The sequence below is a fragment of the Pseudonaja textilis genome, chromosome 7 (assembly GCF_049901715.1).
Source record: "Pseudonaja textilis isolate UNSWEBS1 chromosome 7, rPseTex1.2, whole genome shotgun sequence".
NCBI classification, from domain to species: domain Eukaryota; kingdom Metazoa; phylum Chordata; class Lepidosauria; order Squamata; family Elapidae; genus Pseudonaja; species Pseudonaja textilis.
In genome coordinates this window covers 14,015,317-14,038,908 of record NC_141996.1, presented here as the reverse complement: position 1 = coordinate 14,038,908, position 23,592 = coordinate 14,015,317, and the positions used below count along the sequence as shown (strand labels likewise).

Genomic DNA, 23,592 nt, shown 5'->3' with positions numbered 1-23,592 from the left:
GCAAATACACAGATAACATAGCCATAAAACAAATTACAGTGTACAGGTAGTTCTTGACTTTTCATAGACCATTGAATTATTGGGCTGGAAGGGACTTTAGAGGTCTTCTAATCCAACCCCCTGCTCAAGACAGGAGCCTCATAACATCGCAGTCAAATAGTTGTCCACTCTACTTTTGAAAACCTCCAGGGATGAAGCACCCATAATTCCAGGAAGGAAAGCTATTCCACTGATTAATAGTTAATATTTACAGAAAGTTTCTCCTTACTTCTTGGTTATATTACCCTTTAATGAGCTTCCACCCTTTATTTCTTATCCTGCCCCCTGGTGCTTTGGAATTCTTAACCCAGGTATTACCTGTAGTAAACTCCATGAGTTTCTGTTCAACTCCACGAGATGGTTCTTTTTTTAACTGAATTAAAATATAGGGGGATCTACATTCCATTTAACGGGATGTGGTGGCTCAGTGGCTAAGACGCTGAGCTTGTTGATCAGAAAGGTCGGCAGTTCGGCAGTTCAAATCCCTAGCACTGCATAATGGAGTGAGCTCCCATTACTTCTCCCAGCTTCTGCCAATCTAACAGTTCGAAAGCATGTAAAAATGCAAGTAGAAAAATAGGGACCCCTTTGGTGGGAAGGTAATAGCATTCCCTGCACCTTCAGTGTTTAGTCATGCTGGCCACATGACTGTCTTCGGACAGCGCTGGCTCTTCGGCTTTGTAATGGAGATGACCACCACCCCCTAGAGCTGGAAATCACTAGCACGTATGTGTAAGGGGAACCTTTACCTTTTACATTCCATTTACATTTAAAATCTGTGAATCTTGGACAGAGACATCCATGGTGTTGCTTTTGTTTTCAGTGTCCCACTGAAATAAGCCTGAATCTAGGAAGACTGCGAATCAACAAGAGGCTGCATCATAAATTAGGGGACCATCCAATTTGCAGCGATTCCAACTATCACTTGATAACAATAAACATTGAATTCATGCATACGTTTTTCCTGCTCACTTGCCTTTGAAACATTTCATTCTTCTAGAAAATTATTTGGCAGTATGGATGTCAAAAAAGGGATGAGATAATCTTAAGTGGTCGGATCGCTTTTAATCCAACACTAAGAACATTTTTAAAAGATCCACTTTCCACGGGAAAAGTTTTTGTTTAGTTATCATTGGGATATTATTTTCAAAGTTGGTACAAAGTGCACAGAAGGCAGACAGTTAGACTCCAGTAAATGCAAAATAGTCAGGAGGGGAAAATTATCTTTGAAATAGCAACAGCCTGATTGCTAGCAATAGGTAATTTGAGATCCTGTAAAATCGTCGGAATATAAGCACAAAGAAGAGAAAATTGTTGACTAAAAATGGCTTCTACCTTGACCAATAATGAAAGTTGCTAAGATTTATGAAGCCTCACTATGTGCAGCACTGCATCTAGTGAATTTAACTGTGTGTTGTTGAAAGCCCTAATTGCAAGGTCACACATACTTTAATTTTCTCTCCGTCCTGAAATATCATTAATGTTATAAAGCTGTGAAATGTACTGATGACAAATTAAATGGATGTTCTTATAAGTGGAGGAGACATGATGGCTCAACAGTTAAAGACGCCGAGCTTGTTAGTCCCAAGCAGTGGTGGGATTCAAATTTTTTTACTACCGTTTCTGTGGGTGTGACTTGGTGGGTGTGGCAGGGGAAGGATACTGTAAAATCTCCAGCCAGAGGCAGGATTGGCCAGTTCTCTGAACTACTCAAAATTTCCGCTACCGGTTCTCCAGAACTGGTCAGAACCTGCTGAATACCACCTCTGGTCCCAAGGTACTTTTTCAGGAGACAACTGGACTTTCTGGTTTTTTCTTTGAAGACATTTTGCTTCTCATCCAAGAAGCTTCTTCACCTCTGACAGGATAGTGGGGAAAGGAAGGATTTCTATTCCTTGCAGCCAGCTGGTCATTTGCATCCTTTTAGAGGGTCGTTGAGGCCACCTGGAGGTTTATCTGTGTCCTCAGGGTCACCTCAGTGATGCTCCTGGTTCCTGTAGTCTTCAATTTTTCCTCTGGAAACCCATTCCTGGTGTGAATGGTATGGGAGTAGGGATGGATTTCCAGAGAAAAAAAAAATTGCAGACTACAGGAACCAGAGCACCACTCAGGTGACCCTGAGGACACAGATAAACCTCCAAGTGCTTCAACAACCCTCTAAAAGGATGCAAATGACCAGCTGGCTGCTAGGAATAGAAATCCTTCCATTCCCCACCATTCTGTCAGAACTGAAGAAGCTTCTTGGATGAGAACTGAAACATCTTCAAAACAAAAAACTCTTAAGAAAGCCCAGTTGCCTCCTGAAAAAGCACCTTTGGGACAACCATGACCTGGATGACTGAGAATGTCTACAGACTCTAAGCTGAAAAATGGTAGAATATTATATTTCCCTAAAGGAAGAGACAGCCCCCACCTTTCCTCATAGCCCTTAGCAGATGTCAGCATTTAAGAGATAAGGAGATAGATAGCTCTATTCATAGGCAAAGCAAGTACTGCAGGCAGAAATCCATTCGAGACAGGATATTTTGAAATGCAGCGAAGTCTTGAACAAAGTCAGAGTGATAGGATTAGGCCTCACTCAAGATCCAAACCAGGACAAAGCCATTAAGCCATAATAGGACTTGCCCAACACCCTTTCAGAACACAATCCTCTTCATTGCATCATCTCAGCAGTCCAAACTTCAACCGAACCTGGGAGCTCAGGCAACCTATAGAGCCAGCTATGACCGTACAACAGTCAATAGAATACATATGCTTGCACAGGAACAGGAAGCTCAAGTCTAAAGCCCAAGAGAAGGTATAACCCCCCCCCTCAACTCCATGTGTTCAGCTGCCCAGAACCACCCATGTGCTTCTGCTTCATCATTAAACCATCTTTCCAATCAGCCTCCAGCCTCCATTTTGTCTCTAGTGCCTTTCTCCTGGCTTGGAGCTGAACCACATGGATATTTCTTCCAACAGTGTAAACACTTCAAAACAACCAAGATTGCCCAATGTTGAAAATTTACTGGAGATTCTATTTGTTTTCACACATGCTTTGACTGCATCATCAGACACCCTTGTAGTATTCAGGAAGCAACTTTGAGTTCTACCTGTGTCACTTCCCCTTTGCAATAGGCAAGGCCTATGGCTATGACTTAGAACGGAGGTCTCCAAACTTGGCAATTTAAGACTTCTGGACTTCAATTCCCAGAATTCTCCAGCCAGGATAGCTTAAAGTTGCTATGTTTGGGGACCCCTGACTTAGAAGATGCAGCTGATCTTTGGGCTTGATCTACTCACCTCCCTCAGCAGAACTGATCACAACAATTGGGCTGAACGGTCCATCGCCTTTGTTGTTATATGCTCCAACTTTCACCTCAAATGGAGTCAAGGGAGGCACGCTTTCATCTCTGTAGATGAACTTGGAGGCATCAGAAGACGTGACCATTTTTTCTTTCCAGCCTCTTGTCCCATTTGGTCGAAAAGCCACAATATATCCAAAGCTTTCCCCATTTTGAAATTCTTCGGAGACTGGCTAAAGAAAAAACAAACTCATTATTATTATTATTATTATTATTATTATTATTATTATTATTATTATTATTATTATTATTATTATCCTGGCAATGCTCCTGAGTCCAAGGCACTACATGTGCCAAAGGCCTTCCCTCCTGGCTACATTGTTAAAAGGCCACATATTTTACTTTTGTATGTACTTCAAATTAGACATTTTAATATTTTTTTTACTTTTAATGCTTTTTTACTGTTTTATTTTATTGTTTTATGTAAAAAAATTACTTGTAACATATGCTTTGAGATATGCTGAGATGGGCGGCTGTAGAAATCAAATCAAATCAATCAAATCAAATCATATAAAAAAAATCCTTAGGATTTGTTCAATTCACTCAAAAGAGGCGGACTTTGAACAAGTTGCTTAGCTTTAATGGAGGCTGCTTCTTGTCTCCCTTCCCCCTATGGAAGAAAATGTAAGTTTGGGAAACCATGAAAGTTCAATTCTTAAAAATTAGTGTTCCCTGTACCTATTCAGATAACAGATCATAGATAATAAGAGTTGGAAGGGACCTTGTAGGTCATCTAGTCCAACCCTCTGCCCAAGCAGGAGACCCTACACCATTTCTGACAGATGGCAGTCCAATCTCTTCTTGAAGGTCTCAAGTGATGGCGGTCCCACAACTTCCGAGGGTAAACTGTTCCATTGGTTGATTGTTCTCACTGTCAGAAAGTTTCTCCTTATTTCCAGGTTGAATCTCGCCTTGCTATCATGTCTCCCCTGGTCCTTTTCTTCACTAGACTAGCCAAGTCCAGTTCCTGTAATTGTTCTTCATATGTTTTAGTCTCTAGTCCCCTAATCATCCTGGTTGCTCTTCTCTGTACTATTCTGTGCATAACTTTTTGAGTCATTACATATCCTATGTTGCAGAAGATGATGATCTATTTAACTATACACTATATTTCAGACATCATCAGTTGGAATAACTTCAAATTATGGGGCTCACAGAATTCTGAGAGAGCCTTTGCTAAGAATTCTGGGAATTGAAGTTCACATGTTTGGAGAGTATCCAACTTTGGAAAGCGTGCTTAAGTAGAAAGCCTGCCCAGTTCATCTTTGTTTTAAATATGAAGATTCCTAAGAAAAGAAATCACCATTCAATAGTTAATTAAATCACCTAAGCTCTAATTTGTAACATTTGATTCAATGCTGTTGCAGTAAACAGATTTGATTCTGTCAATTTGATTTAATAAACAATATTTTGAGTATATGGGCAAAAACCCACTGAATTAAAAAAAAAATCTGTAAGGCTCTTGATTTGATCACTGATTCAATTCAGCAACCAGGTTGGCTTTTTAATAGTGGGACACAATCAAACCATTCAAAGCTCAAAGCTTTACATAGCCTTAACATTTAATAATTAACCACCTGGCAAGCTGAGCAAACATCCTGTTCAAGGAGTCACAGTTCTTTCAAAGTATGCAAAGGTATATTTTCTTCTTCTTCTTCTTCTTCTTCTTCTTCTTCTTCTTCTTCTTCTTCTTCTTCTTCTTCTTCTTCTTCTTCTTCTTCTTCTTCTTCTTCTTCTTCTTCTTCTTCTTCTTCTTCTTCTTCTTCTTCTTCTTCTTCTTCTTCTTCTCCTTCTCCTCCCTCCTCCCTCCTCCTCCTCCTCTTTTTTACTGTTACCCTTCTTCCTCTTCCTCCTCCTCCTTCTCTTCATCAAAGAGATGAGCAACTTAATTTGGCTTCTGGGTGCCATCCTGCACGTTTACCCAATGGTTTAAACATTTTCTCATTGCTACATTCTGTTTCTGCATTAAGCCTTTTTGAATAACCTTAAAATGTCACTTTAAGCAGGAAAATAACAGGATTATACAGAATTTTATATGAACCTAGCAGTGAAAATGTCACAACGATAGGGCAATTTTTTTTGTTAGAAGATCCTTCCTTTTCTCCCTTATTTAGTTCCTATTAAAATGTTCAATGTTTACCTAGTAATTAGAATTTTGCCTTTTTTATTTTTTGAGCAACAACAGGACTTCTTGGAAGGCTCATTAAAAAAAATTAAATAATTCCTGGCATATGTATAATTATTGCCTGACATTTCAAAATGTGATTCCAGGATATATATCACACAAGTTACAAGGTTCTTGCCAGTAGGCAGCATAATTCCAAGGTAACTCTCAAGGGCTTTCTTGATAAACATTATATTCCTACTACCATTTGCAAGACCTACATGAGATCAATGTAGATGTAACATTTTTCATGTCAAAGGAAACTTCCCTCCTACAGCAAACTGTAGATTGGGGCAGAGTGGAGACAAATTCCAGTCTAAACATCTGACTGACTGTGCAACCAACCAAGAATGTCTAGGGAACAGTGGATAATTGAACGTTTGAGGCCACCTACTTGGACTCCAACTTTGTTATGGTGATAATGATATGACATCACTGGAAGGATTTTATCTGTTCTTTGAGAGTTTGTGAGAGAGGGATAAAATGGGAGGCCTCCAAGAATTAATTCATTTCCATCTACACTCTTACAACTCTCCCAAAGCAGCCAAAATAACAATTTTGATTGCATGATCTGGAAGTGTTGAAATATCAACATGTGGCTCATAGGCTGTGGATGGTAGTTTAGGCACAAACCCTTCTTATTTCTTTTGCATTGTTATCCCATTGAGAAGAAACCTTCTTTTCCACCCTGGGGTTTTCCAATAATTTACTCGTGAAACACAGTGTCTGTTGTGCCTAGTTAGTTTCTTTAAAGCACAAGGTTGGAAAAAAGTTGGCCAATATTTCATTGAGATATGACTTAATGATACAGCATTTGCTTAGTATGTGTGTATATGGGGTGTGTATTGTATGAGACAATAGATAATACTGTAGATAATAGATAGATAGATAGATAGATAGATAGATAGATAGATAAAGATTAGACATAGATATAGTCTCATGACATTACCTGATTTCAGCCATGAGATTATTAAAGGTTTTCTGAGTGTTTTTTTAAAAAGTTATCTATTAAACCGTAATTCAAAAGCCACTCTCTGTGAGAGTAGCCAGGCTTTTAGCAGAAAATAAGAAAAAAGAGAAAGAAAGAAAGAGATAGATAGAGAGGAAAGAAAGAAAGAGAGTGGAAATTAAGAGAAAGAAAAAGGAAGGAAGGAAGGAAGGAAGAAACAAAATCACGTGACTCCTTAGCTGTCAAATCTCTTTTACATTTGCCAGCTGGAAACCTCAAAAATATAGAAGATGTTGCAAGATTTTAATAAAATGACATTATATGTGTCAAAATACAAACTAGAATGTATTTGAATGCACTATGTGAATGCATTTATTTAATATAATTTTATAGTCTTCTTTGTAAACTGGTTATAGAATTCATAGAAAGCATTCCTACTGAATCAATGTAAATAAATTCCATTAAAATTAATGAGCTGAATGTTAGCTTAAATAAATGTCTATTTGACATCACTTGAACTTCTAATAAGTGATTTTTACCATATAAGTAACAATAAACAACATTTTTAAAAAACAGCATTAAACCAAACAGAGCCAATCTCAAGTAATCTAAATAATTGGCAGGTTAAATTAATGGCTCTTTTTACATTCACAGTGTAACTGTCTTAAAGGGAAAAAAACAAAGGAAAGGAAAAGAAAAGAAAGCAAGAATGTTCTTATTAACTTAAAAGGAAATGTCATCAGTATTTTAATCCTAGATAAAAAAAAACCCGAAACTTAAAAGGTGGAATAGATCCAGAGTAACCTTGAAAATGCCATTGGTCCTTCTTTTAAGATTATAAAAAGAGTTAATTATCTCCTTACTTTGGGTCTTTAAATTAGTCCTTATATGAACCCTCTGCATTGCTTTTCTGACATGTTTTTTTTTTCCTTTTTTCTTGTTCTCTTTTATCTCTAAGTCTAGGAGCCACTCTCTTAATTTCTCATAGTGTCTGTAATGCATGATGTACTATTACTGGAACTTAAAGTGGCAGTTTCTTCTATAAACTTTGGAGAGTATCTAATGGCTACCAATTTTTATCCAAATCGATCAAATGATGAAAAATAATAAACTAACTCCCACCATGTTGTGTCTGTTGCTGCATACATAAGAGGTGGAGTTTGTGTTGTGTATTATGACATATTACCCTCTGGTCCTTCTCATTGACTTCTGAACCATTGTTGTGGCCCCATTGGATCCCAGTTTGAAGGAGGATACAGATATAGATAATCAGAGTTGGAAGGGACCTTGTAGGTCCATGTAGTCCAACCCCCCGCCCAAGCGGAGGAACAATTGGGTCTGGGACCATCCAACGGACTGTGTTGCATTGACTATGGGTGGCTGCCTACAGCAGGGGTCACCAACCTTTTGGACCTCAGGGACCACCATACTCATAATTTTAAATCCCGTGGACCAGAGACCCTGGGAAAATCTCCAAAAAAGTCTGCAGGAAAATTTCCCACCCCATTTTCCTACCGATCGATCATTCTTTATTTGGGATCGCAGGATGCCGTCTCCAGCTCCATTCTCAGGGAGAGAAGGAGAGAGAGAGAGAGAGAGAGAGACTTTTGGTTTCATGCAAGGAAAGCAGCAGAAGCAGCAGAAGTCTTTCTTTCTCTCCCCCAAACTCTGCCAGAAATGAGTCTTTGTGAGACTTGTCGCACTGGCGCAGCCTCTTGGAGCAGGATGGCTTGCAGGGTCCCAAAGACTCATTTCTGGTGGAGTTTAGGGGAGAGAAAGATTTTTGCTGCTTTCCTTGCGTGCAGCCAAAAGCAGAAGAAGAAAGAAGTGGAAATGCATGGGGCGAGTGGGGCAAGTTCCCCACTCCGTCCTTTCCCCCCTCCCCTCACTACCTTGTGTTGTTCGCAATGCAAGTGACGCAAGCCATGTGTTCTCATGGGCCATGTCGGTGGTGCAGCCTTGTGTTCCCACACAGCCTGGATTAATTGCTTTGGGGGGGTGCTTTGGGGGTGACATTTCTCTGTGGACCACCGAATTTTTCTCGCGGACGACCAAAGGTCCTCGGCCCACTAGTTGGTGACCTCTGGCCTACAGGAATGTTTGGGATGTTTTAGCGGGCCACTGTAGGTCCACTTGTTATGGGATAGCAAATCAATAAAAAGACTTTATTGAAGTCTGCATCTGCCTAGGCAACGTGTCATAACAGCTATTGCTTAACTCCATCTGGAGCTAGTGTTAATAAAATCAATTGCTATGTTCTTCTTATGCAGCATTACTTAGTAAATTGAGTTACTAAGACACAATAATTTTTATTACTCACAGATAGTGGCCAAGAATAAGACACTACAGGTAGTCCTTGACTTATAGCCATTTGTTTAGTGGCCATTCAGCACTGAAAATAGTGACATCACCATTTTCACACATGTGACTATTGCAGCATCCCCATGGCCATGCCATCACAATTCAGATACTTGGCAACTGGCATGTATTTATGACAGTTGCAATGTCCTGGGGTCATGTCAGGCGTGGGATTCTACCAGTTCGCACCTATTTGCTAGAGCCAGTTAACATTCTAAGCAGTTTGGAGAACCTGTTGTTAGAAGAAATTACTGGACGAATCCTGTAAGGAAGGCAGGAGGGAAACATTCTGGTGTTGCTTACAGAAACTGCCTCTCCATTAACCCTTATTACATTCTTGGCAGGACTAGACTTCCTGTCTCAGGAACATCTCTGGAGTTTTTCCTCTCCTTTGCTGGTACTTTGCTTGTGTGGAGTGACCATTCAAAGTTACAATGGCACTGAAAAAGTGACTTATGACCTTTTTTCACACTTATGACTGTTGCAGCATCCCCACAGTCATGAGAGGCCAGGGGAGGAGATACATGCCTCGATGTGAGTGATATTGAGTTGGCCACACCCAGCCAATAACATGACCACCAAGCCATGTCCACCCAGTCACATGACCACCAAGCCATGTCTACCACTTAAGCCATGCCCACAGAACCGGTTGTTAAATTTTTTGAATCCCACCCCGGGTCATGTGATCATCTTTTGCAACCATTGGACAAGTCAATGGAGAGCCAGATTCATTTAACAACTGTGGCCAAAAAGGTCATAAAATGGGGGCAAATCTCATTTAACAACTGCCTTAGCATCAGAAATTTTGGGTTCAATTGTGTTTGTAACTTGAGAACTACCTCAAGTTGTCTGAACATATTATTGGACAGCTGAATATTTTAAATATCCCAGATCCATTATTAAATATGTGGAACTGAGTATGGTCCATAATGATCTCAAGTACAGATTAAGTTCTCAACAGAATGGAAATAATAATAGATTTAAAATGGGAACATTGCAAACATCAGATACACTCAACTACTATGGGATTTTTTTAATACATTAAATTAAGACCTGAAGGGACATTTTAACTGACATTTAATACATGTTCTTCTGTGTACTTACATTGACAAGCTTTACTATGTGCAAACTTCAGTGTTGACCTACGATATCTAACTTGCCCTCAAAGAAGTCAACATGAAACAAAGAATTTAAAAGAGTTTGTTACCTCCCAGGCTATTACTAATTCATGCCGCCTTCCACTTCTGCCACTTACGTTACCGGGAGCTGTCTTTGGCACTGTGGACAGAAAGAATAATTAGAAAAAAGAAAACCAATCAGAACATCCAAGTTAGAATATAGAATAATAGGGCTAGTCCAACCTCCTGCTCAAGAAGACCAAAGGAGACCAATTGGTTTTTTTTTTACAATTTTTAATTTTTTCCTCTATTGCAAAAAAGTAACACACACACACACACACACACACACACACCTCTTCCCCGTAACAATTCACTCTATTCCTGGAGTGATTCAAATATCAGGACATTTCACAAAACTTCTCCCTTTGCTTAAGAAAGAGAAAGAAAAGTCACTATTCTGTGATTTTTTTTTTAGAGCAGTAATGTTAGGTTGCATTCTCCAGTGCTATGACTTAAGAGGTGTCAAACTCGCATTGTCATGGCAGCGTCACGTATTGCAACTTCCCCCCCCCCTTCGCTAAACCAGGCGTGGGCGTGGCCAGTGTGTGATGCATCCAGCTCGTGGGCCGCAAGTTTGACAACCCTGACTTAATGGGATGGGTTGATTCATCCAATGAGGGCTGTATTTCCATTACGCCTTGGACTTCCAAATGTTTATTATGATATCCTCAGACAATGGTAAGTAGGTATCCAGGAGAATGGAAAACGGAGATACTAAAAGCACAACAATTGCAACCATTCTGATAGAGGAAAGAAATGGAGGTCAGAGGAAGAAAACTTTTGCACAGTTTTTAAAAACCTTTTTATACATGCTGTATTTCTATGACCTATTTTATACTTTTTTCACTTGCTCAGTGTTGAATGTTATATGTTTATAGGTTGAAGGTTCTTCTGACATGAATAAAGAAAGCAAAATAAACCAACATGGCTACCCTCCTGTCTCCCCCTCCCCAAAAAAGCTTAGTAAGGATTTGAAACAAATAAACTAACAACAACAGAAAAAACCACATACAGGACATGGGGAAGATAGATCATAAAAGAAGATTTCAAATAAAAAAGTTAGCTTCACATAATTTGCTTTAAGCAAATGAAATCTCATAATGAACTGCCCAGCTACCAAAGAATTAAAGGAAAAGATTTTGGGTATGTACAAAATTAAAAATGAAGAAAATGACTTAAATAACAGCTACTTAATGCTAATACATGCTACCTGATGGACTTATATAACCTTTTTGAAAAATCTTGTGAAATTTATGAAATAACACACAATTGGAGAATAATAAATATCTCTTTTATCAAAAAGCAGAAAAATATGGATACCTGAGAAGATTCTAAAGGAAGATTGATCTGCAAACACCTTAAAAACAATGCTGTAAGTACCAGAAGGCAACATATTATTTGTCACGAATGAATCTCTAGATGACTTAAAATCGGATGATTTGCTAATATCCAAAATGAAAGAAAGAACATTTGAAATGATCTTGATAGATGGGAGAAATGGTCTGAAAATAACAGAATGTGATGCAAGACGGACAAGTGTAAAATTGTTCACATAGGAAACGCAAGCAAATGCTCCGGCTTTTGTAAGAATTGGGGTAATCAGCCTGCAAATATTATTTGTGTGAAATTTCCTGGTAAAGTAGTGATTGCAAACTGAATAGGAGCCAGTAAAGTGATTAGGCTGGGAAAATGCATTTAGACCACCTACTAAAATACATCTGGTATCTATTGCTAAGGTAGTCTACATTTAGTCATTCAACATAAAGACAGCTTTTTGGTCTTGTGATATCTGAGGATCTCTGCGGGGTGCAGAATGGCATCAACTTCTGAGAAAGCTACTGACTTGTTAAGGAGAGAACTGGGTATATAAACAAACTTGCCTGATACTTTGGAAAGATTATAAGCTAGATATTATGAGGAAAAACATTGAAGCGCTTGGAGGTTTATCTGTATCCTCTGGGTCACCGGAGTAGTGCTCCTGGTTCTTGTAGTACTCAGGTGGCCCTAAGGACACAGGAAAACCTCCAAGTGCTTCAACAGTCCTCTAAAAGGATGCAAATTACCAGCTGTCTGCAAGGGATATAAATCCTTCCATTCCCTTCCATTTTGTCAAAGCTGAAGAAACTTCCTGGATGAGAAGCGAAATGTCTTCAAAGAAAAAACCAGAAAGTCCAGTTGTCTCCTGAAAAAGCACCTTTGGGACAACCATGGACCTGGATGACTGAGAATCTCTATAGAATAGAATAGAATAGAATAGAATAGAATAGAATAGAATTCTTTATTGGCCAAATGTGATTGGACACACAAGGAATTTGTCTTGGTGCAAACGCTCTCCGTATACGTAAAAGAAAAGATACATTCATCAAGAGTCAAGAATCATAAGGTACAACACTTAATAATCTCTATAGACTTTTGCTCTTGATGCATCCATGATATCTTCAGGGTTTTGTTTTGTGTGCCTTCAAATCCATCTTGACTTCTGGAAGCTGCCGTTTTCAGAAGTGGTTTGCCATTGCCCTTCTTCTTCCTAGGGCTGAGGGGGAGTTGGAAGCTCAAGGTCACCCAGCTGGCTCTGATACTTAAACCAGGACCAGAACTCTTGGCTTCCTGGGCAACTTCTAACTCAGCTCCTTTAATCACTTCATCAAACTGGCTCCAGTAGAGATATTAAATATAACAGGCCTTTCCGATGCATTAGAATTTGAAATATTGCTTTCTTTCCCTCTCTCCACCTGCATCTCCAGCTACATGCAGCTTTAATAACTTGGCAGCATTAATCATATCCCATATTGGGACATGCAAAACTTTGTCTCAGAAGACACGTATCCTTGATGCTATTTTGCTAGGGGCACCCATGTCATCTTGGTCAAGTCACTTTGGCCTCCATTTACCTTCCGTTTATCCTTTAGTCTGCCTGCCTTGGCAATTGGATATCTTATTTTTGTCTTTAATTGTTGATGTGGCTTTCATTGTGTCTGAGATTAGACAAGCTCCTGAAGCAAGAGGCAAGGTTAATTGAGAAAGGACAGCTCAATGAAACACCTTTGCCACCGAAAAAGAGAATGAAAGTAGCAAAGGCAATGAAATAATAGTGAAGGAGGAAGCAAAAGGCAACTGTATTAGTACTATGAAGAAAGCAGTCAAGTACAAGAATAGGTCAGGGATACCAGTAGCCTGTGAGGGGCACTTTTGGCAGCTCAGCTCCCTGTATGCGCTGCCACTTTGCAATACTAAGGGTGAGAGGCTTGATTCTTTCAGTTCCTATTTACTGATACCAGTCAATCACCAATGAATCCTATGGTCCAATGGGATGTCTGAAGCAAAAAGATTGCTGAAGTAGTGAAAGATGCAGCATCAAATGTGAATGTTCCAGCAGGCCTCCAAGAGTGGAAGTGTCTATAGCAGGGATCTTTAAACTTAACAGCTTTAAGACTTGTGGACTTCAACTCCCAGAATTCTTTCTCCAGTCATGTTAGCTCAGGAATTCTGGGAATTGAAGTCCACAAGTCTTAAGCTTGCCAAATTTGAAGACCCTTGGTCTATAGATATATTGGATGCAAAGTGTCTGTGGGATTTACATGCTTTTTATTTTCAGTAGCATCTGGGAATTTGAGGGGGGAAAACATTGAAGACATAAAATTCAATGTCAATTGAATTGAATTGAATGAATTGAATGGTCAATGCCTGGAATGCACTACCTGACTCTGTAGCTACATCCTCTAACCCCCACTCCTTTAACCTCAAACTATCCACTATTGACCTCACCCCATTCCTAAGAGGTCTGTAAGGGGCGTGCATAAGTGCACAATTGTGCTTACCGTCCCTCTCCTTTTGTCCCCATTTATTTGTACCTATTTCCTGTATTCTTACTTATGTTTATACTTATACCTATTATCTTGTAAGCAATTGACAAATCAATTAAATAAATAAAAATAAAATAAAAACATAAAATTCTTTTTGCGTCTAATTTAAGCGCTATTTCCAGTAGTATTAAGGATAATCCACCCTTGGTGTTCGTACAACAAAATCTTAGGGACATAAATGACTGCATTTAATAGAAAAACAGAGTTGGAAGGAATCTTGGAGCTCTTCTGGCCAAACCTTTGTTCAAGCAGGAAACCCTATACCAGTGGTCCCCAACCACCGGGCCCCGGACTGGTACCGGTCCATGGATCATTTTGTAGCGGGCCACCTATTTTGCTTGTTTCGATGGCGCTTGAGAAAGTGCTTCCGGGTGAGCTTGTCGGTCATCAGTTGGAAAGCGGCGTTTGGGTGCTGAAGGAATCCTCGCGCCTTAGTTTCATCAAAGTGGGGGGGGCGGCTTTGAACGAAGAGCCGTCCCGATGGCGGTGGAGTCTTGCGTTACTCAGGAGGAGATTAAGAAAAGCCTGAAAAGCCCATCAACCACTAGAAGGTACAAAGGAGGAGTTGAAGGTGGTGGGGAGAAGCGGGGGACGGCTGGCTGGCCGGTCGCTCGGCTCGCCTTGCCTTGGTCGTGCGTGCTGATGCCGGTACCGGTCCGTGGATCATTTTGTACCAGGCTGTGGTACAAAAAAGTTTGGGGACCACTGCCCTATACCATTGCAGACAAATGGCTACCCAATCTCTTTCTTAAAATCCTCTACTGATGGAACACCACAATTTCCAAGGAAAGCTGTTCCACTGATTCATTGTTCTCACTGTCAAGAAATTTCTCCTTAGTTCTAGGTTGCTTCTCTCCTTCATCAGTTTCCACCCATTGCTTCTTGTCCTGCTTTCAGGTGCTTTGGATAATAGTTTGACCCCCTCTTCTTTGTGGCAACTCCTTAAATATTGCTATCATGTCGATGCAATGTATTTGAATTGGTCTGTCTTGACTGTGATTGGCAGCAGGTATTCAAGGTTTGGGGTGGGCATCTTTCTCAACTTTCTCTGGTAATTCCAAGGTTCTCTGTGAAATTATTTGCATGAAAAGCATGTGTCCTACCCTTAACTCATTAATTCTTGGTGTGTAAGCCAAGCCAAGCCACAATGTGTTTATTTCACTTTGAACTCTGCCATTTGGTTTATAAACTAAGTCTTATGGCTTAATGTGTTTTGAGACCTTAGTCACTTCATTTCATAAGCCAGAGTTAAAGTGATCTGTGGCTTAGAAATAATGTATGAACAAAATAATTGTTTAAATAGAACATTAAGTACTACGTATTGTTAAAGCTTCATTCCTTTATAATGTAAGATTACAAATTTAAAATAAAGTCTATTGGGTATTTGAAAAAGCTTTCTATTGTATGGCTGTAAATAGAATAAATAAGCATCCTAACACTTCATTATAATTGATTCTTGCATCTGTTTCTTTTCTTAAGGCTCTTTTTATTTTCTTGTTTCGTTCTTTTTATCAGTATTTATTGAAGAAACCAACAAGCATTAAGTGAAAATCCATTTACCATAAGCAAAAGATACCCCTTAAGTTCAAACCCTCCTAGGAACGTATTTCATACCTTTAGTGGAAATAACTCTAAAAACGTGTGTCAGCTCTTTTAAAACAAAGTTGTTGCAGTATATTTCACACATCCGGGAAACAAAGGAAAAATTACAGACTGTAATTTCATACATCAGATGCCCATTTAGGAATTTTATCTCCATGGGAGGAGAAATTTTTAGCACAGGTTATTTAAAATGCACCCACTGAACAGGCTGTTTCCTACCCACTTGTATGACTGCTGCAGACTGAGCCCGTGTTTCAAAGAGCTCAGATACCAACTGAGAACATCACTGATATTTGCCAGGCTCCCTGCCAATGTGACCTGAGTTCATTTAACTTGATATTAAATGAAATTGGATTGAATTAGTCATATTGAAAGTTGGCATTAAATGGGATTGCTGTCATGCAGCAAAGTAGAGTGATAGCTTTTATCTCCCTTTATTTACAATATGTCTTTTATAGACTCGCTTAGAAAATGATAAGGAGAGAAGCTACAGGTCTGAGATTTATCAGGTGGCTGGCAAGTAAAATGATCTCTGCAAAATGCAAAAATTTCTTTATTGCTTTGCTGCCCTTAAGCAGTTGTCTTGATTTTTTTCCCCAGCCTACATATAATAATTGTACTGACCAAAAAAGAACTAATGGCGGGATTCAAATAATTTAAGAACCAGTTTGCTCAGGGTTCAGGTTGGTTGTCCTGGGAGGCATGGCCTATCCCCACCCTCAAGTTTTGCTGCACATGTGGGATGAGCCTTCTGTGATGGCTAACCTGTCCCTGGCAAACCAGTTGTTAAATTGCCCACCCCGTACTATCAAAGTGGATCCTGAGCACTGTGCTACACTGCAATGGAGAAACTGGCAATGGAGCAGCCAGCACAAGGAGGAGCAGGGAGGAGGAGCAGGGAGAAGAAAGGGGGAAAACAACCTTCTCCTTTCCTTGCACCAGCTGTTCCATTGCCCATTTCTTCATAGCAGTGCAGCACAGTGCTCAGGATTTACATTGATAGCAAGGTGTGGGGTGTGTGGGTAATTTTACAACCAGTTCGTGTGAACCGGTGTGAACCTGCTGAATCCCACCATTGCCTGAAACAGGCAAAAGGGTTATCAAGGAAGAACCTTACCATTTGGTTTTCTAGTAAATGGATTATCCAGGCAACCATTTTGTGAGAGCACCCACAAAATAAGTTGTCCTATCTACATAAATAATTTCATATAATACAATCCAATAATACATTGGGACTCTAGGGTCTCAACTTCCAGATACTTTAACCTGACACCCAATATACTTCTCCCCTTCATCTGGTGGCTGTCACCTGCTATCCAAACTAGAAAAGAAATGGTAGAAGGCTTTGCACTTTTAAACTTGCAAGACTGGTGACAACCTTCCCGGGTAAACTAGAAAACACCAGATGACCTAATTCTACTTTATTGTAAGGCCACATTAACAGAATCTTGCAAGTCTGAAAGTATAAATCTCCTGCCATCTCTTTTTATGGTCTAGTCAATCAACCCTAACCCTCCCTAAATCTCGTTCTGTCTGTTAAGCAACTGCAGGCTCCTCCCTCTCTTCTCTGATTATTCCCACATACCATTAAATTACCAGGTTGACAAAGTATGGTGTATGGTATACAAATATTTTCTAGAAATTTATATTCTGAATGCCAGAGGTTGGTTTTTGACACAAAGATATGTGCTATCATGGAGCTATAGTGTGTCTATAGATCCTAAAATAAATGTTAATTAACTTTTATATAAATGTGCTAATCTGAAAAAAAAAGGGGGAGATAAGGAAGAATTTTGTCCCAGTTCAACTAGCTTACGCCAATATGACCTTACAGCCCTGTTTATTAATTAAAATCTGTGGAAAAATGGAAACTTTCTGATCAGATTAAAAAAATGTTAATTTGAAGCAGTGTATTATTCACTGTTTTATTCTTTAGAGGATCCAATTTTGAATCCGCCCTTCTCTTTGCCCTCTTTAATTCTTGGACACACGCTGGTATTGATAAATGTCACCATCTTATTAGCTCAAGGAATCCGGTATGCATGCATGATTAGCAGGGCAAACTGTGATCCTACTCAATTCTGAATGTTACTTCTCCATGAATAGATAATGTAATTGATGCCATGCCCCAAGGCCACAAATGGCCAGCTGCTTCAATGGAAAGCCTTCTGTGTTAAAATTCATGTACTGTATTGCCTGTTTTGTACATGGTACACCTGTGAATATGAATCACTAGGAGAATAACAAGTATAATAGAATAACAGAATAACAGCTGGAAGGGACCTTGGAGATCTTCTAGTCCAACCTCCTATTCTGGCAGGAAACCCTATACCATTTTGGACAAATGGTTGTCCAATCTCTTCTTAAAAGCTCCCAGTATTGGAGGATTCACAACTTCTGGAGGCAAGTTGTTCCACTGGTTAATTGTTCTGTTCTGAAATTTCTCCTTAGTTCTAGGTTGGTCCTCTCCTTGATTAGTTTCCATTCATTTCTTCTTGTCCTGCCTCCAGGTGCTTTGGAGAATAGGTTGACATCTCCCTCCCTTCTTCTTTATGGCAGCCCATAGATATTGGAACATTGCTATCTTGTCACCCCTAGTCCTTCTTTTCATTAGACATACCCAATTCCAGCAACCATTCTTTATATGTTTTAGTACCCTGTTTCTCCAACAATACGGCCTCCCCCAGTAGGAAGTCCCAGCATGTTTTATAGGCATGAAATGAAATTAAGCCCTTCCCCCACAAATTAAGGCCTATATTAAAACATGCGAAATGGTGGGGGGGGGGGAAATGGTGGTGGTGGGCTTGCCGTTAGGAAGTACTTTTGTTGCACACCCGGATATGGTGCTGCCTGCGTTGACGATACGAAGTGCCCCACCAACGCCGAGGTCAACATCCAAGCCGTTGACACCTGCCCACCCAAAGATGCAAGGGGGGGGGAATTAAGTCACCCCCAAAAAGACAGCCTACCCATTTTTTCGGGGCTCCAAAAAAAAATAAGACCCGGCCTTATTATATGAGAAACACGGTATAAAACTGCCTATGCTTAAAATAGGGTCTCGGTTTGATAAAATGGTTATTGAACAAAAACAGCAACAACATCTAACAGGTTGCTCTTAATGAATAATTTTAATTGTACCTCTCTCTCACTTGATCTTTCTCTTTTTCTCTCTGCATACATAATGCACCACCACTTTTGTATTAGTGTCATCTATGAACCGAAATTGTGAACATGTAAATCTGTGTTGCTTTAACTTAACCCTACCCAAAATGGTTTCTAGAGACTTTTTTTACTTTTACTTTTTTACATCTTCTAAAATTACCTCCCACTTAATTAATAATTGAGAGCCAGTTTGGGGTAGTGGTTAAGATGGTCTAATAATTAGACTAGTATTATGTTTGTTATGTTTGCTACCTATAATAAAGGCAGGATTTAAAAAAAAATCAAATAAAAACAAACAAATAAAAAATACAAGGCTGTCAATTTTCTGTTCTCCATCTATGAAGAGAATTGTTTGTTTGCCAGTAAATGAAAAGATATTGATTGAAAAGTGGATTGTATATGTCCAAAAATGCTGATGTCCAATCATTGCTTAATTCTTTACTCATCCACATTACTTTCTGGAATATCCTAGATGTAATTTTATTTATTTCTTTATTCAGTATGTATAGCCACTTATCTTAAACCAGTGACTTTGCCAACTGTATGCTATTCTTTCATCTTATAATTGTCCCCACTGTTAGCAAGTTTCTCCTTAATTCCAGGTTGCTTCTCTCCTTGATTAGTTTCCATCCATTGTGTCTTGCCTTGCCTTCTGGTACTTTAGAAAATAAGTTGACCCTCTCTTCTTTGTGGTGGCAGCTCCTCAAATACTGAAACACTGCTATCATGTCCCCCCTAGTCCTTCTTTTCTCTAGACTAGCTGGACCCAGTTCTTGCAACCGTTCTTCATATGGTTTTGTCTTCAGTCCCTTAATCATCTTTGTTGCTCTTCTTTTTACTTTTTTCCAAAGCCTCAACATCGTTTTTGGAACATGGTGACCAAAACTGAATGCGGTATTACAAATGTGGTCTTACTAGGGCTTTATGAAGTGGTACTAATACTTCACATGATTTTGATTCTATGCCTTTGTTTAACCAAGGATTTAAACCATTTAAAGATGCTAGGTCACATCAACCTGGTGAATTCATCAAGTGTTCCGTGTAAGTGTGAAGTTTTTCCAAAAATACCACGAGAATGATAGAATTTTGTTGCAAAAGAGAAAAAGCAAGTTTTGAAATGGCTTACAATTATGAATTCTCAGAACAACAATAAGCAGGGAAAGTGAAAAAGGCATTCATCTACTGTCTTCCTTTTTAAGAAAAGAAAGACACCTCAAAAGATTGAGAATCCATCAGTCTGGATACTTAAAAGCTAGCATTAAAATGAATCTGACCCTGTACCTAAACAATGGTTAACCAAGCTGTCAGAAAGAAATTCATTCAAACTTCACAAATCTGCCACTTACTTCAATGGATTTCAACAAATCTAGTGACTCAATTTATTGTCATTTATATAGACTATAAGCTACCATGCTCCAAAACACACAATAAAGTCTAAAGCAATTATGTATTTAGAGCATTTACAGCATGTATGCCTGCCAACTGAGAGGTGAAAATAAATACAAGCTGGTTGGGGTTTTTTTGTGGACAATTTGTCAAAAAAATTAGGGTCAGTGCCATTCTCCCCTTATGAAACTGTGGATTCATTAAAATTCATTCTATTTTATTGCCTGCCTTACTCAGACAGTTTTCCACTGCAGTTCTCTCTCTTTTAAATTAAAGAATACATGAACAGTCCCACTTAAGAGCTTACCATACTTATTTTATGTTGTTTGCAAGATAAATAGAAGTCTTCAGTTGTCAATTCAAGCATGTAAATTATGTAGACTGATTTTTTAAATGTCCTTTTATCAGCTTTCTGGCTTGCCCAGCTGATCATACAATACCACAACTACTGTGATAGTTCTAGTTCAGTAGTTCCAGAAAGTAATGCTGTTATCTTCTACCTGCGCTAGCTGGCATGGGCAATGACTATAGACTGGGAATGGATGAAATGCCCCGATCCTACCTATTCACCAGGTTTCCCTTTCTTTTCCCTTCCTTTTTTTTTAGTTTTAGCATTTCATCTTTTACCAGATTCCTTTTTGTTCTTTCCCTTCAAAATGTTGGAAATAAATTATGCAAAATGGTGAGAACTCTGTCATTTTGTAGGATAACTTTCTGAAAACTCAGCTGCAACGGAGAAGATTTGAGGGGTGGGAGAAGCTGGGAAAAAGGAAGATTAGGCTAAATCTCAAATTTCATTCTGTTAAATCTCAGTTGGACTTTCTAAATGGCTGGGGAAAAAATGAATCTTGGTGAGACAATGCAGTTGGACACTCATGTAGAATGCTGAATACTCCCTATAAGCTTTTACATCATCCACACATTGTGTCAAATATGTGGATGACACCAAAATTGCAGTCTACCCAATACCCAAAATAACATAATGAGATAACAATAGCTTGGACAGGTTGGACAGAAGCCATGAAATATTTTTCTTCTCTGTCCTGGTGAACACTTGGAGCAGATTCTACAGGCATAAAAATATTGAGAGGTTAGAATGTATTTAGTACTTGTCACATTAACCTACCGCACAGAGGTACTGAAAACATAGAATAGTTTATATATTGTAAATATGTATGTTTTTAAACCTCTATAAAGATTCTGAATTCAAATTACAAAAGCAACCTAGCAATAGCACTTAGACTTGTATACTGCTTTGCAGTGCTTCACAGACTTCTCTAAGCAGTCTACTGAGTCAGCCTATTGCCCCCAACAATTTGGGTCCTCATTTTACCCACCTTGGAAAGATGGAAGGCTGAGTCAACCTTGAGCCTGTGAGATTTGAACTGCCAAATTGCAGGCAGCTGCCCTGGCAGTCAGCAGAAGTAGCCTGCGATACTGCACTCTAACCACTAGGCCATGGCGGCTCATGATAAACAATGAAAAGAGTAAAACTATGAATTGAATGGACTAGTAATTAAAATAATGTGCTATTTTTAAACAATGTAACTGTGAAGAATACAACAGGTTGGAGTGTTTTCTAGACCAGGAAACCTCTACACACAATAAGACATTTTGTGTTGTTTTATGTGGCACGCATATCAAGAAAACCAGCCGTTGGTGATTAAAATCTTGTTAATAAGTCACAGCAATAAACAAGAGAGCCGGGATAATATTGCATTTTAATTTGCCAGGTGGCAAACCTGATTAGGAGCAAAACAAGGCATAAAAAACAACTAAAGTAACATGATATTACTGAGGGGTCACTAATGTCAGCATCAAGTTTTGGAAGAGTTCCATAATGCTTTTCAAGTCCATCTGGAGAATGATCCATTCCACCTAGATTAATGTGCTTATTTCAAAGCAAAGCATTTGAAGAAATAGATTCCAACAAATGGATTCAGACAAGGACCATAAGGGTGAACAGGGGAATAGTCAATAAATCGCATGATGAGAGATTAAAGGAACCAGAAGAGATGATTAGGTATGATACTACTTGAAAGGACATCAGGGTATGGTTAAGTTTGGTTCTCTATCGTTCCAAGATATGAAATAATGGACTTAAGAAACAGGAAGACAGGTTCAAATTGGATGTTAGGAAAAAAGATATCTAACAGAAAAAGCATTTTGCCTGGAGAACCAAAAACTCATGGTTTCATTCTGCTGAACATGATTTAATTTGGATCTTTGGATTGAACAAAGCTTAGACTTGATGACCTAAATAGAAACATAGAGATATATGATTCTATAGGAATAGTACTAGCACTTAGACTTATATACCACTTTACAGTGCTTTACAGTCCTCTCTAAACCATTTTACAGAGTCAGCCTATTGCCCCCAACAATCTGCGTCCTCATTTTACCGACCTCGGAAGGATAGAAGGCTGAGTCAACCTTGAACCTGGTGAGATTCGAACTGCCAAATTGCAGGCAGCCAGCAGAAGTAGCCAGTACTGCACTCTAACCACTGCCCCACCATGGCTCATAGTGAAGATTAGTGAAACGAAGAATGAAGATAAATGAAAGCTATAGAGTGTCAACTCATAAAGCATTCCTATGCCTGTTTTAGATTTGCTATAAAGAAGGAGTGGGGGAGGAGGAAGGAAATCTGGAAGAGCAGTGTGGCAGTTTGAAACTGGAAGTACATTCCAACACTTCTCTTTCAAAGATTGTAACTAAGCTACTGGAGCTTTTGCCCATGAAAATATTTAATTGGAGACCGTGATTAAGTGGTAATCCAAGTGGAAAAGATGTTTCCTGCTTGCTTCAGACAGAAAGGTGTTTTAAGTGGAGGCTGTTTAAAATCACAGAAAAGCAAGAAACCAGAGATTCAGTGAATAAAAAAAGAGGGTTACAGTACATCCAAATGCCAGTGTAAGGATGGTCATTGTTCTCTAAGGTTCTACAAACATCCACAGCCAATATTTGATCATGTATCTGAGGTTTCGATAAAAACTTGCATCACGGTGGTGTGTTATGCTTTAAGAGACTTCCAAATTCTCAATCATTTTAAAATTGTCGTATCCAGAAGATGGTCTTACCTGCTTCTTTGGTTCGGATCACTTTCGACGGTGTGCTTGGATCTCCTGTTCCAATTTTGTTAGTTGCTACAACTCTAAATTCATACTCTACCCATGGGTTCAGTTCAATTGCTGTTGCAGATTCCAGGTCACCCCCTATGTGTTCAGGAACTGTGAAGAACAAAGAGGCAATCCATTAAAGCACACTCTCTAAATTTCTCTCTAATCACTAAACTGAAGCTAGAGGAAACAACCTAGAATTGGTAGCATAATTAAGAATTTGACCTTTGCCAATTTCTATACAAATCTGCTTTTTCAGATTCATGATAAAATATCCAACAGATTCAAAATTTCTTCAAATGCTGCAATGCAGGTTTTTCAATTTAACTATACTCAAATAAATATGTAAATACTATTTGGAGATGAAATGTTATTTCATACAGATTTAATTTAAATGAGGGGCAGAGTTCTCTTTTAGCTTCTCTCCA

The 23,592-nt window shown here is 39.0% G+C and overlaps 1 protein-coding gene across 1 annotated transcript in view; it reads right to left on the bottom strand.

Moving 5' to 3' along the window:
- Positions 1 to 23,592, bottom strand: part of CNTN5 (contactin 5) — a 750,248-nt gene that overhangs the window by 32,240 nt on the left and 694,416 nt on the right. Inside the window, exons 19-21 of the mRNA XM_087937063.1 lie at positions 23,126 to 23,275; positions 10,062 to 10,132; positions 3,322 to 3,556 (exon numbers count right to left, since the gene is read on the bottom strand). Coding sequence (XP_087793189.1) covers positions 3,322 to 3,556; positions 10,062 to 10,132; positions 23,126 to 23,275 — 456 coding nt within the window. The remainder of the gene's footprint in view (positions 1 to 3,321; positions 3,557 to 10,061; positions 10,133 to 23,125; positions 23,276 to 23,592) is intronic.